This window comes from Momordica charantia (assembly GCF_013281855.1).
Source record: "Momordica charantia cultivar OHB3-1 chromosome 1 unlocalized genomic scaffold, Mcharantia_2.0 BLBB01000001.1, whole genome shotgun sequence".
NCBI classification, from domain to species: Eukaryota; Viridiplantae; Streptophyta; class Magnoliopsida; order Cucurbitales; family Cucurbitaceae; genus Momordica; species Momordica charantia.
This window is the reverse complement of record NW_028275157.1, coordinates 22,523,867-22,542,374: the sequence shown is the minus strand read 5'-3', so window position 1 is coordinate 22,542,374 and position 18,508 is coordinate 22,523,867. Positions and strand designations below refer to the sequence as shown.

The window sequence follows — 18,508 nt, the reverse complement described above, 5'->3', positions numbered from 1 at the left end:
TTTCCTCCTGCTGATGGGCTTAGATAAGGAAATTATTCGGTAGCCGGAAATTAAGTTGGGAGAAAAAAGGAAAAAATATATATCAGCAAAATTGCAAATAAAAAAAAGACAGTGTGAGGAGCATTCATGTCGAGCTGCCAGCCTAGCCTTATAACCACGCTGTCTCGTCGGCTTGAAGGACGGTTAAATCGAAACTACCAAATTGCCCCTGTAATAGCCTGACCATGTTTCTGTGCTAAATGGTAATTTCGCCCTCCATACTTGAACAAGAAAGTCTCAGAAAAACCTCACGCCTGCGGCTTGCTTCGCTTTTTCCCTCCCCGATTTTAAACGCTTCCGATTGCTCTCTCTCACTCACTGACATAAAACGCAGAAAAGCGAATTCTATTCTAATTTCTTTTTCTTTCATTCTCAAAGGCATTTGGAGGGAAGGTGGGATTTTGTTTCTGTTCTTTCGAGATTCTAGTAGGGGGAAGGGCGCGAAATTTGATCGAAAGAGGCGGAGAGGAAGAAGGGTTGTAGAAGAAGATGATAAAATTCTTCAGAGGGAAAGACAATTCCGCCGATGTTTCCTCTTCGCAATCTCCCTCTCCCTCTCTTGCGGCCTCGGTGTCTGCCTTCTCGTCCTCCGGGACTGGTCCGGCGAGGCCAATTCGTCTTGTTTACTGTGATGAGAAAGGAAAGTTCCAGATGGATCCTGAAGCTGTGGCTGCCCTCCAGCTTGTAAAAGAGCCTATCGGTGTCGTCTCCGTTTGTGGACGTGCTCGTCAGGGCAAGAGCTTCATTTTAAATCAAGTTAGTCTCTTCTTCTCTTTATTTCGTGGGGTATTCTCTAAAGGTTTAGTTTTTGTCATTTGGTGGGTTCTTTTGAAATCTAGGGTTTTTGAATTTTGACGAGTTCAAGATTTCTGGAGAGTTGGCACTTGTTTAGTTTCTTTTGTAGCTGCGGTCTGTAATAGGTAGCTATATAGAGAAACGTGTCCGAGCTCGAATTCAAGTTTATTCCTGTGTATGAGGTGATGAGTGATACTTGTGTGCATTGAAGAGGTTAAGGTTGCTCAAATTTTGTAGGAGAAGCCGAACTGTGTCCTTTGTGGAAGGAGTTCAATTTCTTTCTGAACTGCCTTACATGAGTGGATGGTATGGGCCTTTACCTAACTTCGACGAGGACTTCTTAAGTGTGTATTTTTTCTGAGAACTATGCTAGAGAATTGGATACTTTGATCCTAGGTTGCTAAGTTTCAATATTGCTCTGATCCTGGGTCGGGATTTTATTTTTTGCAAATCACTTTTAAATTATTGTGATTGTTTTCAAGAACAATACATGATATTTTCTGGAGCCCTTTGCTTCTCTATTAGTGTAATATAATTTTGTGTGCTTAAACTCTTTCTCTTTTGAAGCTTCTTGGGAGGAGTAGTGGATTTCAAGTAGCATCTACCCATCGGCCTTGTACTAAAGGGCTCTGGCTATGGAGTTCACCCTTGAAAAGAACTGCCCTTGATGGAACTGAGTACAATCTTTTACTATTAGACAGTGAAGGAATTGATGCTTATGATCAAACGGTTCGACTTCAACTCTCTCATTTTTGCATTATTCAGTGTTTATTCTGCTCATCAATTCTCTATTAGATGTGAAATTGATACAAATGATTTCAGTGCTGGATTTCAAGTTCTTTATGTACTGAGATTCAAATCTGCTCCATATGAATTTATAGTGATAGCTGATAAGATATTTCCTCCATCATATGTTTGCCCCATTTGAAGGCGTAATATTGCAAATTTTATCTGGTATTATTTTGTTCCATCTATATTTTCTTATTTTTTCCTCCACTTTTGTACAGGGTACATACAGCACCCAGATTTTTTCTCTAGCTGTTCTCTTATCCAGCATGTTTGTCTATAATCAGGTAGGGGCAATAAATGAGGGTCCTTAATCTTTCAGAAACCTGTAATTTCTGAATACGTTGAAATGTACTGTACATTCTTCTATTTTCTCTGTCTTTAATTGGAACGTGATACTATGAAGTAAATTTGTTCATGCTCCTCTCTTTGTTGCCGTACAATTTGTACCATTTTCACATTTTTCGTTTTCTTAATAGAACTCAATATTTCTCTACTATTCAGATGGGTGGAATAGATGAAGCTGCACTTGACCGTTTATCTCTTGTTACTCAAATGACTAAACATATTCGTGTTAGAGCTGCTGGGGGCAGAACTACATCTGCTGAACTTGGTCAATTCTCTCCAATCTTTGTTTGGCTTCTAAGGGTACAGTGCACTTCTCTACCATTAATATCCATAAGTTGATACATTTGTTACAGAATGCATTCAGGCAATAGGATGCGTTTTTCCGTTTTTTTCTGTAACGTGCATAGTTTTTTCATTTTGTGATTGTGTGGCTTCTCTATATAAGACCTTAAACTCATTATGTTAGATCTTTTTTTAGGTGCTTATTTTTATCTATTTATTATTATATTCTGTGGCCTACTTTAAAATGAGAATTACTTGCAGGACTTCTATTTGGATCTAGTAGAGGATAATAGGAGAATAACCCCTCGGGACTATCTGGAGATCGCATTGAGGCCAGTTCAAGGCAGTGGACGAGACATAGCTGCCAAGAATGAGGTTTTAGTTACATCTTATCTCTTGTGAAGTCTGAAGAATTTGTTTCCTCAGTTATCTGTGCTTTCCCACGTTTAGAGCAGAGAGAGAAGGTTTTACTCTTGTTTAAGTGGGCAAGTTTTTTAAAAATTTGCTTACATTCATAATTGTTTTTTACTCTAAAACCTCCGTTCTAGGAATCCACATCTTATTTGTAATATCTGTTTATTTCTTTAAATTCAAAATTTTACAGTTCTTTTTAAATTCTTTTAACTACAGACGGGATGTTAAAGGAAGAGTTATTTCATTCATATTAAAGAGAGGGCACTTTTATTCAATTCTAGATGGACACGTACTAGAGAATTTAGTGAATATGCTTCTTACTTGGCGAAAGGTGTTGAACTTGAGAGTTTAGTAATTATTCTTATTTGGTATTTATATTTTATACAGATTAAGAGCTTTTGCTAATTTTATTCTGATGAAACGTCTTTTATACAAAAAAAAAAGATATGGATTTTTAAGGTCTAGAATTGATGCCTTTAGGGCTTTTCCTGTAATATATTTATAGGGTGTTTTCCAAAAGATTCTTTGAGTGGACAATGACATCATTTAAGGACTTCTTGAAAAGCAGGGGATACCCAACTCTTTAGTTATTAGATTTGTTAATTTAACAATGTCTTTTGATATTTACCTCTGGTAGCCAATGCAAGTAGAATTTTGGGTTTCCACTATTGATTAATTAATTAATTTTAAAAACTATACTTTCATAGAGAAAATGAGGGATATATAGTGGTCTAGAAATAAACAGCATACATCAAGTTGAGCCAAAAGAAAAATATTTTTCTTTTGGCTCATCAAATTAGTAAAAGAAATGGCTTCATCTATTAAGAATAAGAAAGAAAGGAACTATCATGAGTGGCGCATTTGGTCCAAATGGACTAAGGTAATTAAGAGGGAATGGGTTCAAATCCCATGATGGCCAACCTACCTTAGGAACTAGTAATTTCTATGTGTTTCCCGGCACCAAATGTTGTAGGGTCAGACGGTTATATAGAACTCTCTAGGCACCCCAAACCTCTGTTCCACGAAATTACTAATAAAGATTATCTTCGCAAAACTCCATCTGAATAGGGGATGGAATAACACCTCCTCATCGTGCAAGAAGAGATATTATGGACCAAAGAACTATCAAAAGACTATCAATGCCATCCCAAATTGAGGAGGCAAAGCTATATTTTAAAGCATGTGCTCCAAATTCTATGAGACATTCTTATACAAAACACACGACTTGTAGACAGAACTATGAAAAGACTCCATAATCGTATTCCAAATTGAAGAGGCAAAGCTACATCTAAAAGCATGTGCTCTAAATTCTATGAAACATTCTTACCCAAAACACACCACTGTAGACCCAACATCATATAAAAGCGATTTGTACTTGATCAACTACATTAATATACCTGTGCATGACCTTTCCTTCTTTGGGCCTTTACTTTCCACCACTTAGAATGACTTTAGGTTGTTTCTGACTTTAGGATGCATTGGACTAATATCATTTGTACTTCTGTATTATGTTGTAGAAAAATGAATATGTTTGTTTTGGATGATGATATAATTTGTAATTTCATCCATTTTGACAGATTCGCGATTCCATTAGAGCTCTATTTCCAGATAGAGACTGCTTTACCCTTGTGCGTCCTCTAAATGATGAAAATGATCTCCAAAGACTTGATCAAATTTCTGTAAGTCACTTAAGCTTATGGGTCTTTTTACATATATTTTCTTTGGAGCCAGATTTAACTTGTCTTCACTAATTTTCTGTGGTTTATTTCTGCAGTTAGATAAACTAAGGCCTGAGTTTAGGTCTGGACTTGATGCATTCACAAAATTTGTTTTTGAGAGGACAAGGCCTAAGCAAGTAGGGGCAACTGTTATGACAGGTCCAGTTTTGGTGGGTATTACAGAATCTTACCTTAATGCTCTAAACCATGGTGCAGTGCCTACAATAACCTCCTCTTGGCAGGTTAGTATATCTTATGAACTTTCTTGTAAAGTGAATTCTTAGATGAGTTTGGGGCTTGTGCTTGTGAATAGTGTGTGTGTGTGTGTGTGTGTATTTTTTTTCTCTCATTTCTGAATTTGTATGTTTGGATACCTGCATCATCTAGTATTAATATCTTAGTATCAGTTGACCTGGGAAGGATAAAGAAAGGAGGTGAAATTTCATTTATGTACCTATTCCTTTCTTTCTCTTTTTATTGAGATATAGGAAATCTGTCATGTTGAGTTTGAATATGTAGGAAATTGTGCCTCTTCTAATGAATTCAATGCAAGTACTTTAGGAATTTATCAACAAAGTAGAAGATAATTTCATCCACATCATTAATTTGCAGAGTGTTGAAGAAGCAGAATGTCGAAGGGCATATGATTCTGCGGCTGAAGTGTATATGTCTACTTTTGACCGTTCAAAGCCACCGGAAGAAGTAAGTGCAAATGCCTTACATCCTTATTTTAGATGTTTATGTTGCTTGATAACGTTTTTTGTCGTAGGCAGCATTGAGGGAAGCACACGAAACAGCTGTTCAAAAATCACTTGCTGAATTTAATGCAAGTGCTGTAGGGGTTGGTCCAGTGAGGAAAAAATATGAGGGACTACTGGAGAAATTTTATAGAAAAGCATTGGAGGTAATAATTATTATGAATCTTTTAATTCTATGTTTTTATTTGATTTTGTATGGACAACTGGAAAGGTGGACCTTTGTAGAAATAGAACTTAGGTGAAAAGGCAAGGTTCATGATGCTTTGAACATTTGGTTGGTGTTGAGAAGGTGCTCACAGATTCACCTTTTTGTTAAAGGAAAGGCTCTTTGGGGAGTTGCTTTTTGGCTATTATACGGAATATTTGGCTAATGTGAATATAGGGTGTTGGGGAATTTTTGGAGAAATGCAGGACTGGACTCATTTCAATTCCTTCCTTGGTTCTCTATAGCCGAACTTTCTATATTTTTTATTCTTAATGATGGGGCCTCTTAGTTGTAAATTTTGTTTTGTTTTTGTGGCTCGTCTTTCCTTAGCCATTTGTAGTTTCATTCATGTTAATGAAAGTTTGGTTTGCCATAAAAAAACAAAAAAAAAGGATTATTTTTACCCTTGTATTTAGTTGAGTTAGTCAAATTGAACCTTTAGGCTTCCTTTTCATTTTTACCCTTGTATCAGAATGGCTTTTTAGTAGTTTCAGAAGCAAGTTTCTTATTTGGTCTCAAGGAGATATTAATTTCACTGTTTACTCGTTGAAAATTAAGGTTAGAATTGAACCATTGAGTTAAGTATAAGAGTGAAAATGATATCTTCCCTAAAAAAATAATGATGGAACATTTTATATTCTCTTTCTTCTAGGTTGACTCCTTTTGCTTGAGCTAGTTTTTTGTATACCCCATGTGTATTTGTTCATTTTTATCTCAATGGTATATTTTCTATTTGTTTTTTGTTCTCTTCGGATGTTTTGTTCACTATCAATCAACGTACAAGGAGAACCAATTTTACTAGAGTGTAGAATCACCATTATTATATTGTAATGTTAAGTATTACAAGCAATTTTTATTTTTCCCAATGTTCTGAAAGTTGTGATTTGATGATATCTCTGGAAAGATTATTTTCTGCTTCTTGTTTTATTAATATGAGTTGTTCATTGAATGATTCAGGATTACAAGAGGAATGCATACGCAGAAGCAGATTTGCAGTGCTCGAATGCTATACAAAGCATGGAAAAGAGGTTGAGAGCAGCTTGCCATGCTTCTGATGCAAATATAAATAATGTTGTGAAGGTAATCCAGGTTTAATTTGTCAATATTTTGGGTTGAGGACAATTATTGTGGTCAGTTTTTAACACGGACAGTTTGGTTTATTTATAAAATTAAAGTAATAATTAGCTATGTTCATGATTCTGGTGGGCTTGAAGCAATACTAGGTGTTGAATTGACTATGTTTGGTTGTTATACAATATAAACTTTGATTTGCACCTAAGAAACCAAAATTTCATTAGTTATATTATTCTTAATAGCTGATGTTAAGTCACTTGTCCCCTGTTTCTGTTCTTAGACTGTGCCACACCACAGCTGACCATCTTTTCCAGCCCTTATTGAAATTTTATCCTTCTTAGTCAAAGTCTTGTCCCTCCTAATGTCATTATTGATTCTAAATTGAGTTCCCCATTTTGATTTGGTTGCTAACATGTCTGTGCAGGTTCTTGGTGCTCTTCTGTCTGAATATGAAGCATCATGCCATGGTCCAGGAAAGTGGCAGAAACTTGCCACGTTCTTACACCAAAGGTTTATATTCGTGTTTGTCCACGCGTATTTTTTTTTTTGGATTTTTTGAATAATATGACTGATACCATTAAAAATTGCAGTTTGGACGGTCCAATACATGACCTTATAAAGAAACTAATAGATCATGTGGGATCAGAGAAGAATTCTCTCGCTTTGAAGTGTCGCTCATTTGAAGACAAGCTTAATTTGCTTAATAAGCAGCTGGAAGTTAGTGAGAAGAACAAGTCTGAATATCTGAAGCGATACCATGATGCCATCAATGATAAGAACAAGCTTGCTGATGACTACACGAATAGAATAACTAATCTACAGGGTAATTGCAGTTCTTTAGAGGAGAGATGCTCTAGCCTGAAGAAAACATTGGACCAAGCAAAGCAAGAATCATTAGATTGGAAAAGGAAATATGAAACTGTCTTATCAAAGTTGAAAGCTGAGGAAGATCAGGCTAGTTCGGAAATTGCAGTTTTAAAGTCTCGAAGTAGTGCTGCTGAAGCAAGGCTGGCTGCTGCCCGAGAACAAGCTCAGTCTGCTCAAGAAGAGGCAGAAGAGTGGAAGAGGAAATTTGACATTGCTTTTAGAGATGCTAAAGCTGCTCTTGAGAGGGCTGCAGCTGTAGAAGAACGCACAAATAAGCAAACAAGACTTAGGGAAGATGCTTTGAGGAAAGAATTCTCCAGCACTTTGGCTAAAAAGGTAAGCCATCATCACCCACCATCGCACACAACTCAGAAACATTTGCAAACATTTTCTACTTTGGCACTTGAATACTTGGAGTGCTATAATTGGAAAGATCTGAAATTTATTCTCACGATGCAGGAAGACGAATTGAAGGACAAGGTAGCAAAAATTGAGCAAGCCGAGCAGCATTTGACAACTTTAAGGCTTGAGCTAAAGGTAAACTTCTTAGACCATCTGCTAACATGCTTCATCATTCTTAGAACTGAAGGACACAATAGTACGACTTATACTACAACCTGTGGAACAGATCCTGTTCAAGTAAAGTGCCCTGTATTACATCTCTCGTTCTTGACTGGGTGGGGGAATACAAAATATTTTAGGTCGACCTTGCTGAAAGATGTTGTCAGGATATTTTTTAGTTGATTTATTTACTCTTCAAATGTTTAGTCCTAATAATTAAAAACTACCTTTCTTGCTTTGTGATGATATGGATAACTTCCACAAGCGGTAGAGTGTTATGGAAGAATCTAGACCATGTCTATGTTCAAACTTCTAAACAATGTGGTAGAATTGCAATGACATTGAAAAGACTAGGTGATCCATGGTGATGAGTGACGCCTTGGTTGCTGAAGTCAGTGTGGTGACATGGCTACACAATAAATAGTTTGAAATTAATTTTTCTAGCACAAAAATAAAATAAAATAAAATAAACAAATAAAATCCTTAATGGTATTTCACTCTACAATTTTAGTTTCGTTCATGATGCATTCTGTTTCAAGGCTTTTTCCAACATTCATATCTTTTACATATGTGGATATCAGTTAGCATTGCAATGAAAAACAGATCACTTTCATATAAATAATGTTTATTTTGCAGGCTGCTGAGTCAAAAATTGGGAGTTATGACGTGGAAGTATCTTCTTTGAGGCATGAAATAGAAGAGCTGAAAGAGAAGTTGGAAACAACAAATGCTAGGGCTCAGTCATTTGAGAAAGAAGCAAGGATCTTGCAACAAGAAAAGCTTCATTTGGAGCAGAAGTATTTGTCTGAATTCCAAAGGTTTGATGAAGTTCAGGAAAGGTGTAAACTTGCTGAACATAATGCTAAGAAGGCTACTGAAGTGGCTGATAAAGCAAGAAATGAAGCTAGTGCTGCTCAAGAGGGAAAGAATGAGATGCAGAGGTTGGCAATGGAGCGGTTGGCCCAAATAGAGAGGGCTGAGAGGCAAATCGAAAATCTGGAAAGGCAGAAGAAAGATTTGGTGGAAGATGTGCAAAGAATTCGGGCATCAGAAATGGATGCTCTGTCAAGAGTTGCATCCTTGGAAGCAAGAGTTGAAGAAAGGGAAAAAGAAATAGAGTCTCTATTGAAATCGAACAATGAGCAGCGTACTAGCACTGTTCAAGTTCTTCAGGGCCTCCTGGATACAGAACGTTCTGCGCATGCTGAGGCCAACAGTAGGGCAGAGGCTCTCTCGCATCAGTTGCAATCTGCTCATGCAAAAATTGATCTACTCCAACAAGATTTAACTAAAGTTCGTCTCAATGAGACAGCATTAGATAGTAAGTTGAAGACTGCTTCTCATGGGAAACGTCTAAGGGTGGATGATGGTGAGATGGGCATGGAATCCGTTCAGGACATGGACACAAGTGAAAGAATTCTAAGAGTAAACAAAAGATCTAGGAGCACAAATAGTCCCATGAGGTATACTCATCCAGAGGATGGTGGCTCAATTTTCAGGGGTGACGATGATAATCATAGCCAACAAACAAATCAGGAGGACTATACCAAGTTCACTGTCCAGAAGCTTAAGCAAGAACTCACAAAACATAACTTTGGTGCCGAACTGCTTCAGTTGAAGAATCCCAACAAAAAAGACATTGTTGCGCTCTATGAGAAATGTGTACTGAAACTATGATATACTAGATTTGTTTTAGGATTTGTATAGGTCGATGATGAATGTATTCTACATGGAGATGAAGTTGTTGATCCATCTAGGACTAGAGAGCATTTTCAATTCTTAAGGGGTTAGTTTTGTGGATTTTGTCATGACCATCTGAAGGGGTGATGATACTCCTTCATGTTTCTGTGGTTCTAGACTGCCACTCTTGAGGTTAGATTATTGGTTCTTTGGCGCTGAATTTTCTTGCCGTCTGAGTTCTAGGATCAAGAATGTATTTTGCTTGAATTATCGTGTGAATTCTTTGACCTTTTGTGAGTCTAACTTGACAGCCGCGAATGTCTTCAGCTTTGGCTTCACTTTCCAGTGCTCTCCTCTCTACACTTTTCTGCTGTGGAAAAATTTCTAGCTTTACAACTCTTAAATGCAAGTTTATTAGGATAATGAAGCCAAAACAAGAAACTTATGGCTTATGAAGAATGAGATTATAATATTGTTTTTCGTATAAGGATTAGGATATTTGGACCAAACATGAGAACAGATTTTGTTTAGGTGGTGTTGAAAATTAAAGTGATGACTTAACGTGTAGGTGCACAAATTTTCAGAGGTTAGTGGTAGTGGTATTTGGTAGAGTTTTAGAGGCAAGATCTTAGGGTTGTAGAGTATTGTGGGTAACTTATTCTTAAGTATTTAGTGAGGTTTTTCGTTCATATTTTTCTAGAATTAGATTGGACATAGCTCATAATTGGAGTAAATTAGTATAAATCTATTATGTCATCTCTATTATTGTGTAAGTAATATTCTTGATGTGTAATTTTTCCAACATAGCAGTCTAAGAAGACTCTTGTACACAAAATTTGCTATTGGGCTGGACCCATTATCAATTGAATTGATTCAATTCCGAGAATTGAATTTGAACTTATCTGACAGTGACAAAAGCTAGAAACAAGTTTGGGGATGGATTATCCGACAACAGAAGATGCATTATCATCTCCATCTCCTAATAAAACCGAGCCAAATTCTGCAATATCTTCTCCATCTTCCTCTCTTCTGCCGGCGGCCCCTAATAATGGAAATTGGAATAATGGGATATTATCACTGCAGCTGTAATCAACAAATACAGCAGTTTCCGGCGAATCGACGGCGGCGGAGGAGGGGCACTGGCGTTGGCGAGGGTGTTTCTGGAAGAAGACCTTAGAAGCCACCAGTTGGCCGTCTTTCTCGTCCTCCGTAACCCCCAGATGGTACTGATGCATTATCCAGTTCGTCTTTTGGGCCTTCCTCTCCCTCCCACAATTTGAATACAGAACCAAAATCTTCTTGAAACCCATCACAGCCCCGACGCCGCCGCCGCCGCTAACCACCGCCCTTGTCTTGCCGGTTTTGTGCCATCTTGTGTCGATGCCTTCTTCCTCTGATTGAACTTTCCGGCGCTTCCTTGTGCCGGCGGTGTATGCTTTTGAGGGCCGATGAAAAAAGTGCCGGATTTGCCCATCTTCTCTCATTCCTGCACTTTTCAACTTGTACTATGTTAAACACTCAATATTTAAAATATCTCTTAAATCTTCTACTTTTTCTATTGTTAGTGTAATGTTCTAAAAGTATTGGAATGTGTGACCGAATTTGGCGGCAAATTAGATATAGCTATGGCAAAATGGGGAAATGAAGGAGAAGATCATCTCCTCCATGCACCTTTCTTTTATATGTCTTCCTAAAGTTTAGTTAATATTGTAAAAGAATGTGAAAAATTCTCTCTCTTCTTCAGGTTAACATATTCTCTCTCCAACATTTTTCAAATTTTATTGCTCCAAAATTTATCTCTCTCCAAGACATATTTCTTCATATTTTTCTAGTAAAATGGTAACTATTATAACCCTGACTACGAGGTTGGGAACTAAAAGAAAAGAAAAATGTATCTTTGATATACCATTCCAAATAGATTATGTAAATATGTGTTTGGCAAATTTGAAATACCAGAAATTCTTAAAAAATGATACCCAAACACTTACTCTAAAATAATAAAAAAACAGGAAACACAATTATGATTTTCATTGAAAACTTGTTATCATATTTAAATTTGTAATTCACCAATCAAACACACACCTTATGTTCTCCTTTTTCTAATTTTCATTCTTTTTTCTTATCCCCTCTTTTTCCAACTTTCCTATTTTTGAAATATATTTATTTTTCTGAGTTATTTTTTTTCTTCTCTATAACTTTGGATTCTCTAATTTATTTTTCTTTCTACGAAATAATATTGCTCTTTAATTTCACTCGTCCTAACTCTTAGCTTTTTTTCCCTCCAAACATATCTGTTGTCCTTTAAGTTCCTCTCTTCTGGTAAATGAAATAAATAAATAAATAAACATGTCTCTTGAGAATTTCTCTGTGCCTAAACCTTTCATATTTTTCTCTCTTAACATAAATCTCTTCTGTCTAACTTTTCTAAAACAAAAAATCAATTTTATGTTTTTCTTTAAATGAAAACTAAAAACCGAAATAATAATTATCCAAGCTTAAATTTTCACACACACATAAAAAAGGAAGGGAGTAGGAAAGGAAGGAAGTAGGAAAGTAAAAAAAAAAAAAAAAAAAAAAGGAGGGACTTTAGAAAGGAGAATTAAAATAAAAAGTAAGAAAGTGAATCTAGAATATCCTTAGGAGTAAGCGTAGAATGAACCCTTTTGAAAAAAAAAAGATGCAAGTATAATTGATTTAAAAATCATTATGCGAATCATTTTAAGGTAATTTAAAATTTTTTAAAATCAATTTTCTAATTTATCAGGATTTTGACCGAGGGGAATTAGGAATTAGGATTATTACCAGGGAGATTTTGAGGGTGAGTGTAGCAAATTCCATGTTCTCCCTCTAAAGTTGGGATAAATTGATCGATGAGCGGATGAAGGCTCCGCTTCAGTTTGGCCTCTAAATGCTCTAAAATCTGCTCGTCGCTTGGATCGAACTTCACGCCCGCCGGAACATCCCAGCTCCGATGGCCACACGACCGGCAAATTAGGGTTCCACATCCAAATGCGTCGTCGCCGTCGTATGAGTATCTGCTTCTCAGTCTCAGATAATTACTTAATTCCATTATTTCCGAACTTGGAAGCGGCGACGTCGTTTTACTTCTCTCCCGAGAAGGCCGAAGAACATGAATTTGGGACGACATCAGGAGATTGCATATAAATAAATACAAACAAAATTGGGTTACTTGGACAAGAAGTTAAGTGGACCCTGCCTGCCGTGTTGCTCAAACTTTTATTACCCTTCCTAACAACCTAAAAATCTCGTGTCGGCTATTTTTTTTTTTATTTTAAATATTTATATATTTATTGTGGGAATACAGAAATTAGTTGAATAATATATTATTAAGCGTCTGCTACGTACATTATCCTACAGCTAAATAAGAGTGATATATATACTGTGTGATGCCCGCGTATGCATGAAATCAAAAACTTAATAGACCAACCAAATTTATCATTTTTTAATTATCTTTTTCGAACAAAAATAAAACAACAAGATTTAACTATTAATGAATTCTTAAACTTAAAAAGAAAAACGCGTCGTTAAATGTCAACCTAATTGAAGAGAATATTGTTCACCCCCTTTTTAGAAGAGAAACCTATTTTACTAACTTCAATCTAGCTTTATTGAATATTAATAATTTATTTTATAGGTGGAACGTTTGAATATTAATTTCCACATTTATGTTATATATTCCTATAAAAAAACTAACTTTAAATTAATATGAAACCTAAAAAAAATGTATAAATGTCTTTTTAAAGGAAAAAAGTGATGCATCTATTAAAATGAGAGAATTATATTGTTATTTCATGTCAACTTGACATAGTTAAATTAGTTAAGACATAAAAAAATATTATTTAAGATGGAATGTCTAAATCACCTTCACCTCACAATGAATTTATTAGATATCCAATATAAATTATTAAATTTACCTTAATCCATAAACTTAAACTTTTGGATTTATTGGTGGTTTATTCATGTTTAATTTACTATTAAAACCGCCAAAGTGAGCCTACTTCAGTGGTAATTGGCATATATCTCCAACCAAAGAGGTAGAATATTTACTCTCACCATAGGCTCAAAGTTTTTGAGATTCTCAAGAAAGGAAAAAAAAAAAACTATGTCATCTATAACAAAGTTTTATTTTCTTTATTTTTTTCCTTTCAACAATATTGGCCTTTAAATAAGATGGTATAGTTTTACAACTATTATTAAGGCATATTATACCCATTCAAATTCTAACTTTTGGATTCTTATCATTTTATCTCTTTTATTTGTTTTCTTTTCGACAGGTCTATAATATATAGCTTTGACTTCATTTTTTTTAATAACTAGTTTATAAAGAGGTTGAATTCATAATTTTATTAAAATACCAAATTTAAAAATGGTAAATTGAGGGCAAACTTAGAAAATGGTAATGTTAGTAATCCGGCCATATTTATAAATTTATTTGCCGTGATCTAGTAATTTATTAGAATGGTATTAAAAAATAAAGTATTCTTTACTATCAACAAATGTGATTTAATTATTACTAAATACAATATTGATGAAAGTAAATAATATGTATATATTTAAGTAATTTTAAAATTAGTTGGTGTTATATTCCATGTATATGTCGCAAAAATAAGGGACATTTACAAAGTAGAGCATTGTTATTATTTCTTTTTGGGAATCGTGCATGAATTCCATTAGAAATTAATATCTCTAAATAAACAAAAATATTTTAGATTAGTTATGAAATTCTGTAAGATATATATAATATCAATGCGGGTATTTAAATATAATTTGGGAATATTAGAACAAATTTAGGAAAATAGAAAGTGTTAGGAAGGTGCCAATTCAAGTTGTTGAGTCTGCAATAATGAGGTACAAATACAATATCTGTAACATGTCCTTTGTGCTCTGTCAGAAACTTGGAGATTAAGATTCAAAATCCATACCATCTTTAATTAGAAAGGCCAAGGGATAAAAAAAGAAAGAAGAGAAATAACATTCGATGAGGTACTCCTCTCTCTATATACAGTAAAATGTATTTTTGGTTAACTTTTGAAAAATTGGCTTCTATTTATTTTTTAATAAAGAAAAGAAAAATTATATTTTCCCCTTTAAGCTGCCAACGTAGTCTCGCATGTAACAAAAACATTTAGTAAAATTAGTAAAACAGTAACCACATTTAGTTTTTTTTTTTAAATATAGCACTTAAAAATGATATTCATCTGTAATATTATCCGTAATATATTTGACTAATGATATACATTTGATATAATACTGATATAAGTGTTTGATATGCCATTGATATACTACTTATATAAATGAAATTTTGTGTTATATTTGAAAATAAAAAAAAAAAACAGAATAAAAGATTTTTGTTACCTACTCCAATTTCTCTCATTTTTTTTAGTGATAGTTCCTACCTACAAATAAACACCTAAATACTATTATCTATAAAATCGTTCTAAATAATTCTAAGGTCAGAGTAATTCTCTAATTCAATTTTTAGGAGATATTAATTTCACCAATTATTTAAATTTAGAGTTGAATTTTTAGAAATTAAAAAGTTTAAAAACTAGGTATAGATATGAACTTTGGTTATGCTCTATATTTTAATCCAGCCAAAAATAAAAAGTCTAAGTACACATATTTGTCGTTCTCATGCAATTTTGATTAGAATAAAAATATTATTTGGTTGAATGCCAAAGAGGAAGAGACATCAATTTGGAGTTTGGAAAGAAACTTCCAACCACCATCTCCAAGTTGGTAAATCTTTATACAAGATTTCTATGCTCTTCTTTAGTTTTCTATGGAATTTTGACCATTTTTGAGTGATAATAATTTATTCCAATTAAAATGAAATTGTTTTATCTCTTGACAAATACAAAAGTCCAACAACTATATATTTCCTTCATGTAATTTTAGAGAAGAATTCAATTGTAATTTCTTCTACTTTTTGTCAAAAACGTGACATCGTTTGTTTCTTGACACGTCCCGAGTCTCTTTTAATGAAAAAGTAGAACTATAAATAAGAATGACAAAGATATAGAGGGAATATAATTTTATTGATCACAATCTAGCTAGCATAATCCTTATAGAGAATATTTCTAAAGTTTCCTTGTTTTTCACCTTATGTTTTAGGAATATTCTTGAACATTTTTGTCAACTTTTTAAAATTAAGAAAAGACAAGAATATAAAAGTAAAATAAATTTTTTGTCTCTGAATTTGAAGATAGATTTATATTATTTGACTTCTAAGTTTCAAAAACTAACAATTTAATCTCCCATATTTAAAAAATAGGTCTAAGACATCTATGGAGTCAAACTTCCTTTGATCAAATATAAGTGTCATCGAGCTAAGTTCATGTTAGCGACTTATTAGTCCTACCAACGTAGATTAATAGCTCATTATTGGAAAATTGTTTATTTTTTTTTCTTTTTAAACGGATTGGAAAATTGTATTTATTGAAATAAAAATGGGAATAATGAATCATCCACCGGTCTAGGTACGGAAGTCCCTTTAGTCAAACAACGAACCACGGCAAACGAAAAATAAAATGGTTGAAAGGATGGGTCCCACTCACCGCCAAACAAATTCCAACAAAATCCCCCTCTTTCTACGAAAATTCCAACAAAACCCCTTTCCAATTTCAAATATAAATAATGGTCGTGGTCAAAAATAATTTTTATTTTCTTCTTCTTCAGTTTTTCTTGCCAATTGAATCCACTTGATAATTAGATTTGAAGGAATACATTGAAAAAATCACACTTTGTAAAAGTCAATATCTCAAACTCTTCATAGTTTGTTAAAATATAAATTTTGTTGCGTAGTTTTATCAATATCCTCTCTCTAATAAATAAAATTAAAAAAAAATCAATTTTTTTTAATGGAAATACACGAAAGGAAACAACAGAAGCAAAAAAAAAATTAAGAAAATGCAGAAGAACAGTCCGCAGCAAATTTTGATGTTAAATTATTATTTATAATCCCGGCAATTAATATCAGTTGAAAAAATACTGATGCGATACTTTATTTGATGTGATTTGATAGTTAGTTGGATGAAAAAATAAATTTCATTTGAACTCCAATTTCAACATATTTATGTTTTGCGGACCGACAATCTCAAATCTAATTGATTCTAATTGTGTTTAACCCTTCATTTAGAACTCATCCGTTGCGTAAAGTAAACGAAATATTAGATGAGATGAACATAAAAAATGGAAAATTTTAGTATTAAAATTGTATAATTAAATATCTACAAAAGAAATCTTTGATTTTGAGGAGACGAATTCAAAATTTTGAGTCTTCAATCAAATCAAACGCATACCTCCATCTCCAAATTGTTCAAAATGGCGACCACTTGACCAATCACCGGCCGGCTCTTTCTACAATTCCCCACGCAGGCCGACGCCACTTTCGCCAATCTCATCATCGGCTTCAAATCCGACGGAAACTCGATTCTCTGGTCCAGAAGCTCGCTGAATCTCATCTCCTTTATCAATGGCAGCGCCCATTTCACCAGCCACCCTTCTTCACACCCCCTCCCACTCAACAGCTCCAATAAAACCACCCCAAATCCGTACACGTCGCTCTCCTTGCAGCCCCCATGGCCATGGCCGCTCTTCCCCTTCCAGTTCCAGTACTCATCGTCAACATACCCCACCACGCCCCTTTTTTCTCTGGGCGCCAAAAAATTCAGCCCGTAATCGGAGAGCTTCACGGAGAAATGAGTGTCGATCAGTATATTTGAGGGCTTCACGCAGCCGTGGACGACGGTCGGAGCCATGGATTCGTGGAGAAACTGCAATCCTCTGGCTGCCCCTGCCGCGATTCTCAGACGTTGGCTCCAATTCAACAGGAATTCCCCGTCGGGATTTTGGTGTAGGTAGAAGTTCAAATTCACGACGCCGGCGAATTCCGTGACGATGATCCTCTCGCCGGGGGCTTCGGAGTAGCCGAGGATCGGGACGAGGTGGGGGTGGTGGGCGGAGGAGAGGGATCTGATTATTGAGGAGAATCCGAATCCGGCAATGTTGCTTAGGACCAGCCATGGGTAGATGCGTTTGACGGCGACGAGCTCGCCGGTGTCGGCCACGGCGGCGTAGACGGTGCCCAATCGGCCCTCGCCGATGACGCGGCGGTGGCTGAAGCCCTCGGTGGCGGCATCGATGTCGATTAGCGTGTAGGGTCGGGCAGAGGACTTGATCGGCGGCGGCGGCGGCGTTTGGTTTGGCGGTTGAGGGTGCGGCTTGTTTCGGCAGATGAAGAAGAGGAGAACAGAGAGAAGAGCGATGAAAGATGAAGAACAGAGAGCCAAGATCAAATAGTAAGCCAGTTTCTGGTGGTGATTCATGCTTCTAACTTCTGGGATTCCGTTTGGCTACAGAGAAGAGAAGAAGAAGAAGAAGAAGAAGATTAGGAAGTGGGTATGGATTTGGAATTGGGCCATGGAATTGAGAAGAAAAACAGAGAAGGGGTTTGGAAATTGGGTGAGAAATGTTGAAATTTTCGTAGTTTATAGCTGTGGTGGTTCTGGTTCGTATTCATAGTTGGCTGCTTCTGCCACTTAATAAATGGAAAATGTCAAAGTTTTTTTTTTTTTTTTTAAATAATTTTTCACAGTGTTTGATTTGATAAATTCTACAGGAATGAGCGTGATGTGATTGTGTGTCATTTTTCTAATTATTTGTGTACTTGGATTTCCAGTTATCCTTTCGTACTTCCTTCTTTTTTCTTTAGCCTTCTTCAATCCTATAGATGTCACTTAACGTAATCCTAATCCTCTATAGAGGATTGAAAGCTGGATTATTGAATTTGACAATAATGAATCACATATAATTTTTGAAGCTTGCATTGGTTTCAAAATTTCAAAAGAACAACCTTTTAAAAATGTTATTTATATCATATCTATCCTTTTACTAAAATTTATCAATTTATTCTTACTGAGTAATAAAAAATTCAAAAAGTACCAAGTTATTGGAGAAGA

The 18,508-nt window shown here is 35.2% G+C and overlaps 3 protein-coding genes across 3 annotated transcripts; 1 reads left to right on the top strand and 2 right to left on the bottom strand.

The window, feature by feature from the left end:
* Positions 1–283: 283 nt before the first annotated feature.
* LOC111012329 (Guanylate-binding family protein) lies at positions 284–9,865 on the top strand. Its single transcript, XM_022286436.2, has 14 exons — positions 284–795; positions 1,402–1,563; positions 1,842–1,907; positions 2,125–2,268; positions 2,512–2,625; positions 4,242–4,343; positions 4,439–4,624; positions 4,995–5,084; positions 5,152–5,286; positions 6,303–6,425; positions 6,844–6,929; positions 7,010–7,622; positions 7,746–7,823; positions 8,484–9,865. Exons 1-14 carry the CDS (start codon positions 529–531, stop codon positions 9,522–9,524), a joined length of 3,207 nt encoding a protein of 1,068 aa, XP_022142128.1. The 5' UTR covers positions 284–528; the 3' UTR covers positions 9,525–9,865.
* A 396-nt stretch (positions 9,866–10,261) lies between these two features.
* On the bottom strand, positions 10,262–12,671 carry LOC111012311 (NAC domain-containing protein 10). Its single transcript, XM_022286405.2, has 2 exons — positions 12,330–12,671; positions 10,262–11,013 (listed from the first exon to the last, which is right to left on the bottom strand). The coding sequence occupies exons 1-2, from the start codon at positions 12,595–12,597 to the stop codon at positions 10,469–10,471; spliced, it is 813 nt and encodes a 270-aa protein (XP_022142097.1). The 5' UTR covers positions 12,598–12,671; the 3' UTR covers positions 10,262–10,468.
* A 4,058-nt stretch (positions 12,672–16,729) lies between these two features.
* On the bottom strand, positions 16,730–18,174 carry LOC148213455 (Protein kinase superfamily protein). The gene has a single exon (XM_088118531.1). The coding sequence runs from the start codon at positions 17,873–17,875 to the stop codon at positions 16,838–16,840; it is 1,038 nt and encodes a 345-aa protein (XP_087974657.1). The 5' UTR covers positions 17,876–18,174; the 3' UTR covers positions 16,730–16,837.
* Positions 18,175–18,508: the final 334 nt, after the last annotated feature.

What these genes read in the sequence shown, in the direction of transcription:
- LOC111012329 (XM_022286436.2), top strand. Translation starts at nt 529, where the DNA reads ATGATAAAATTCTTCAGAGGGAAAGACAATTCCGCCGATGTTTCCTCT. An exon ending in ATATAAATAATGTTGTGAAG is followed by an intron (nt 6,426 to 6,843) that starts GTAATCCAGGTT and finishes ATGTCTGTGCAG; the next exon opens with GTTCTTGGTGCTCTTCTGTC. An exon ending in GCCACGTTCTTACACCAAAG is followed by an intron (nt 6,930 to 7,009) that starts GTTTATATTCGT and finishes TAAAAATTGCAG; the next exon opens with TTTGGACGGTCCAATACATG.
- LOC111012311 (XM_022286405.2), bottom strand. Translation starts at nt 12,597, where the DNA reads ATGGAATTAAGTAATTATCTGAGACTGAGAAGCAGATACTCATACGAC. An exon ending in TCACCCTCAAAATCTCCCTG is followed by an intron (nt 11,014 to 12,329) that starts GTAATAATCCTA and finishes TGAAAAGTGCAG; the next exon opens with GAATGAGAGAAGATGGGCAA.
- LOC148213455 (XM_088118531.1), bottom strand. Translation starts at nt 17,875, where the DNA reads ATGAATCACCACCAGAAACTGGCTTACTATTTGATCTTGGCTCTCTGT.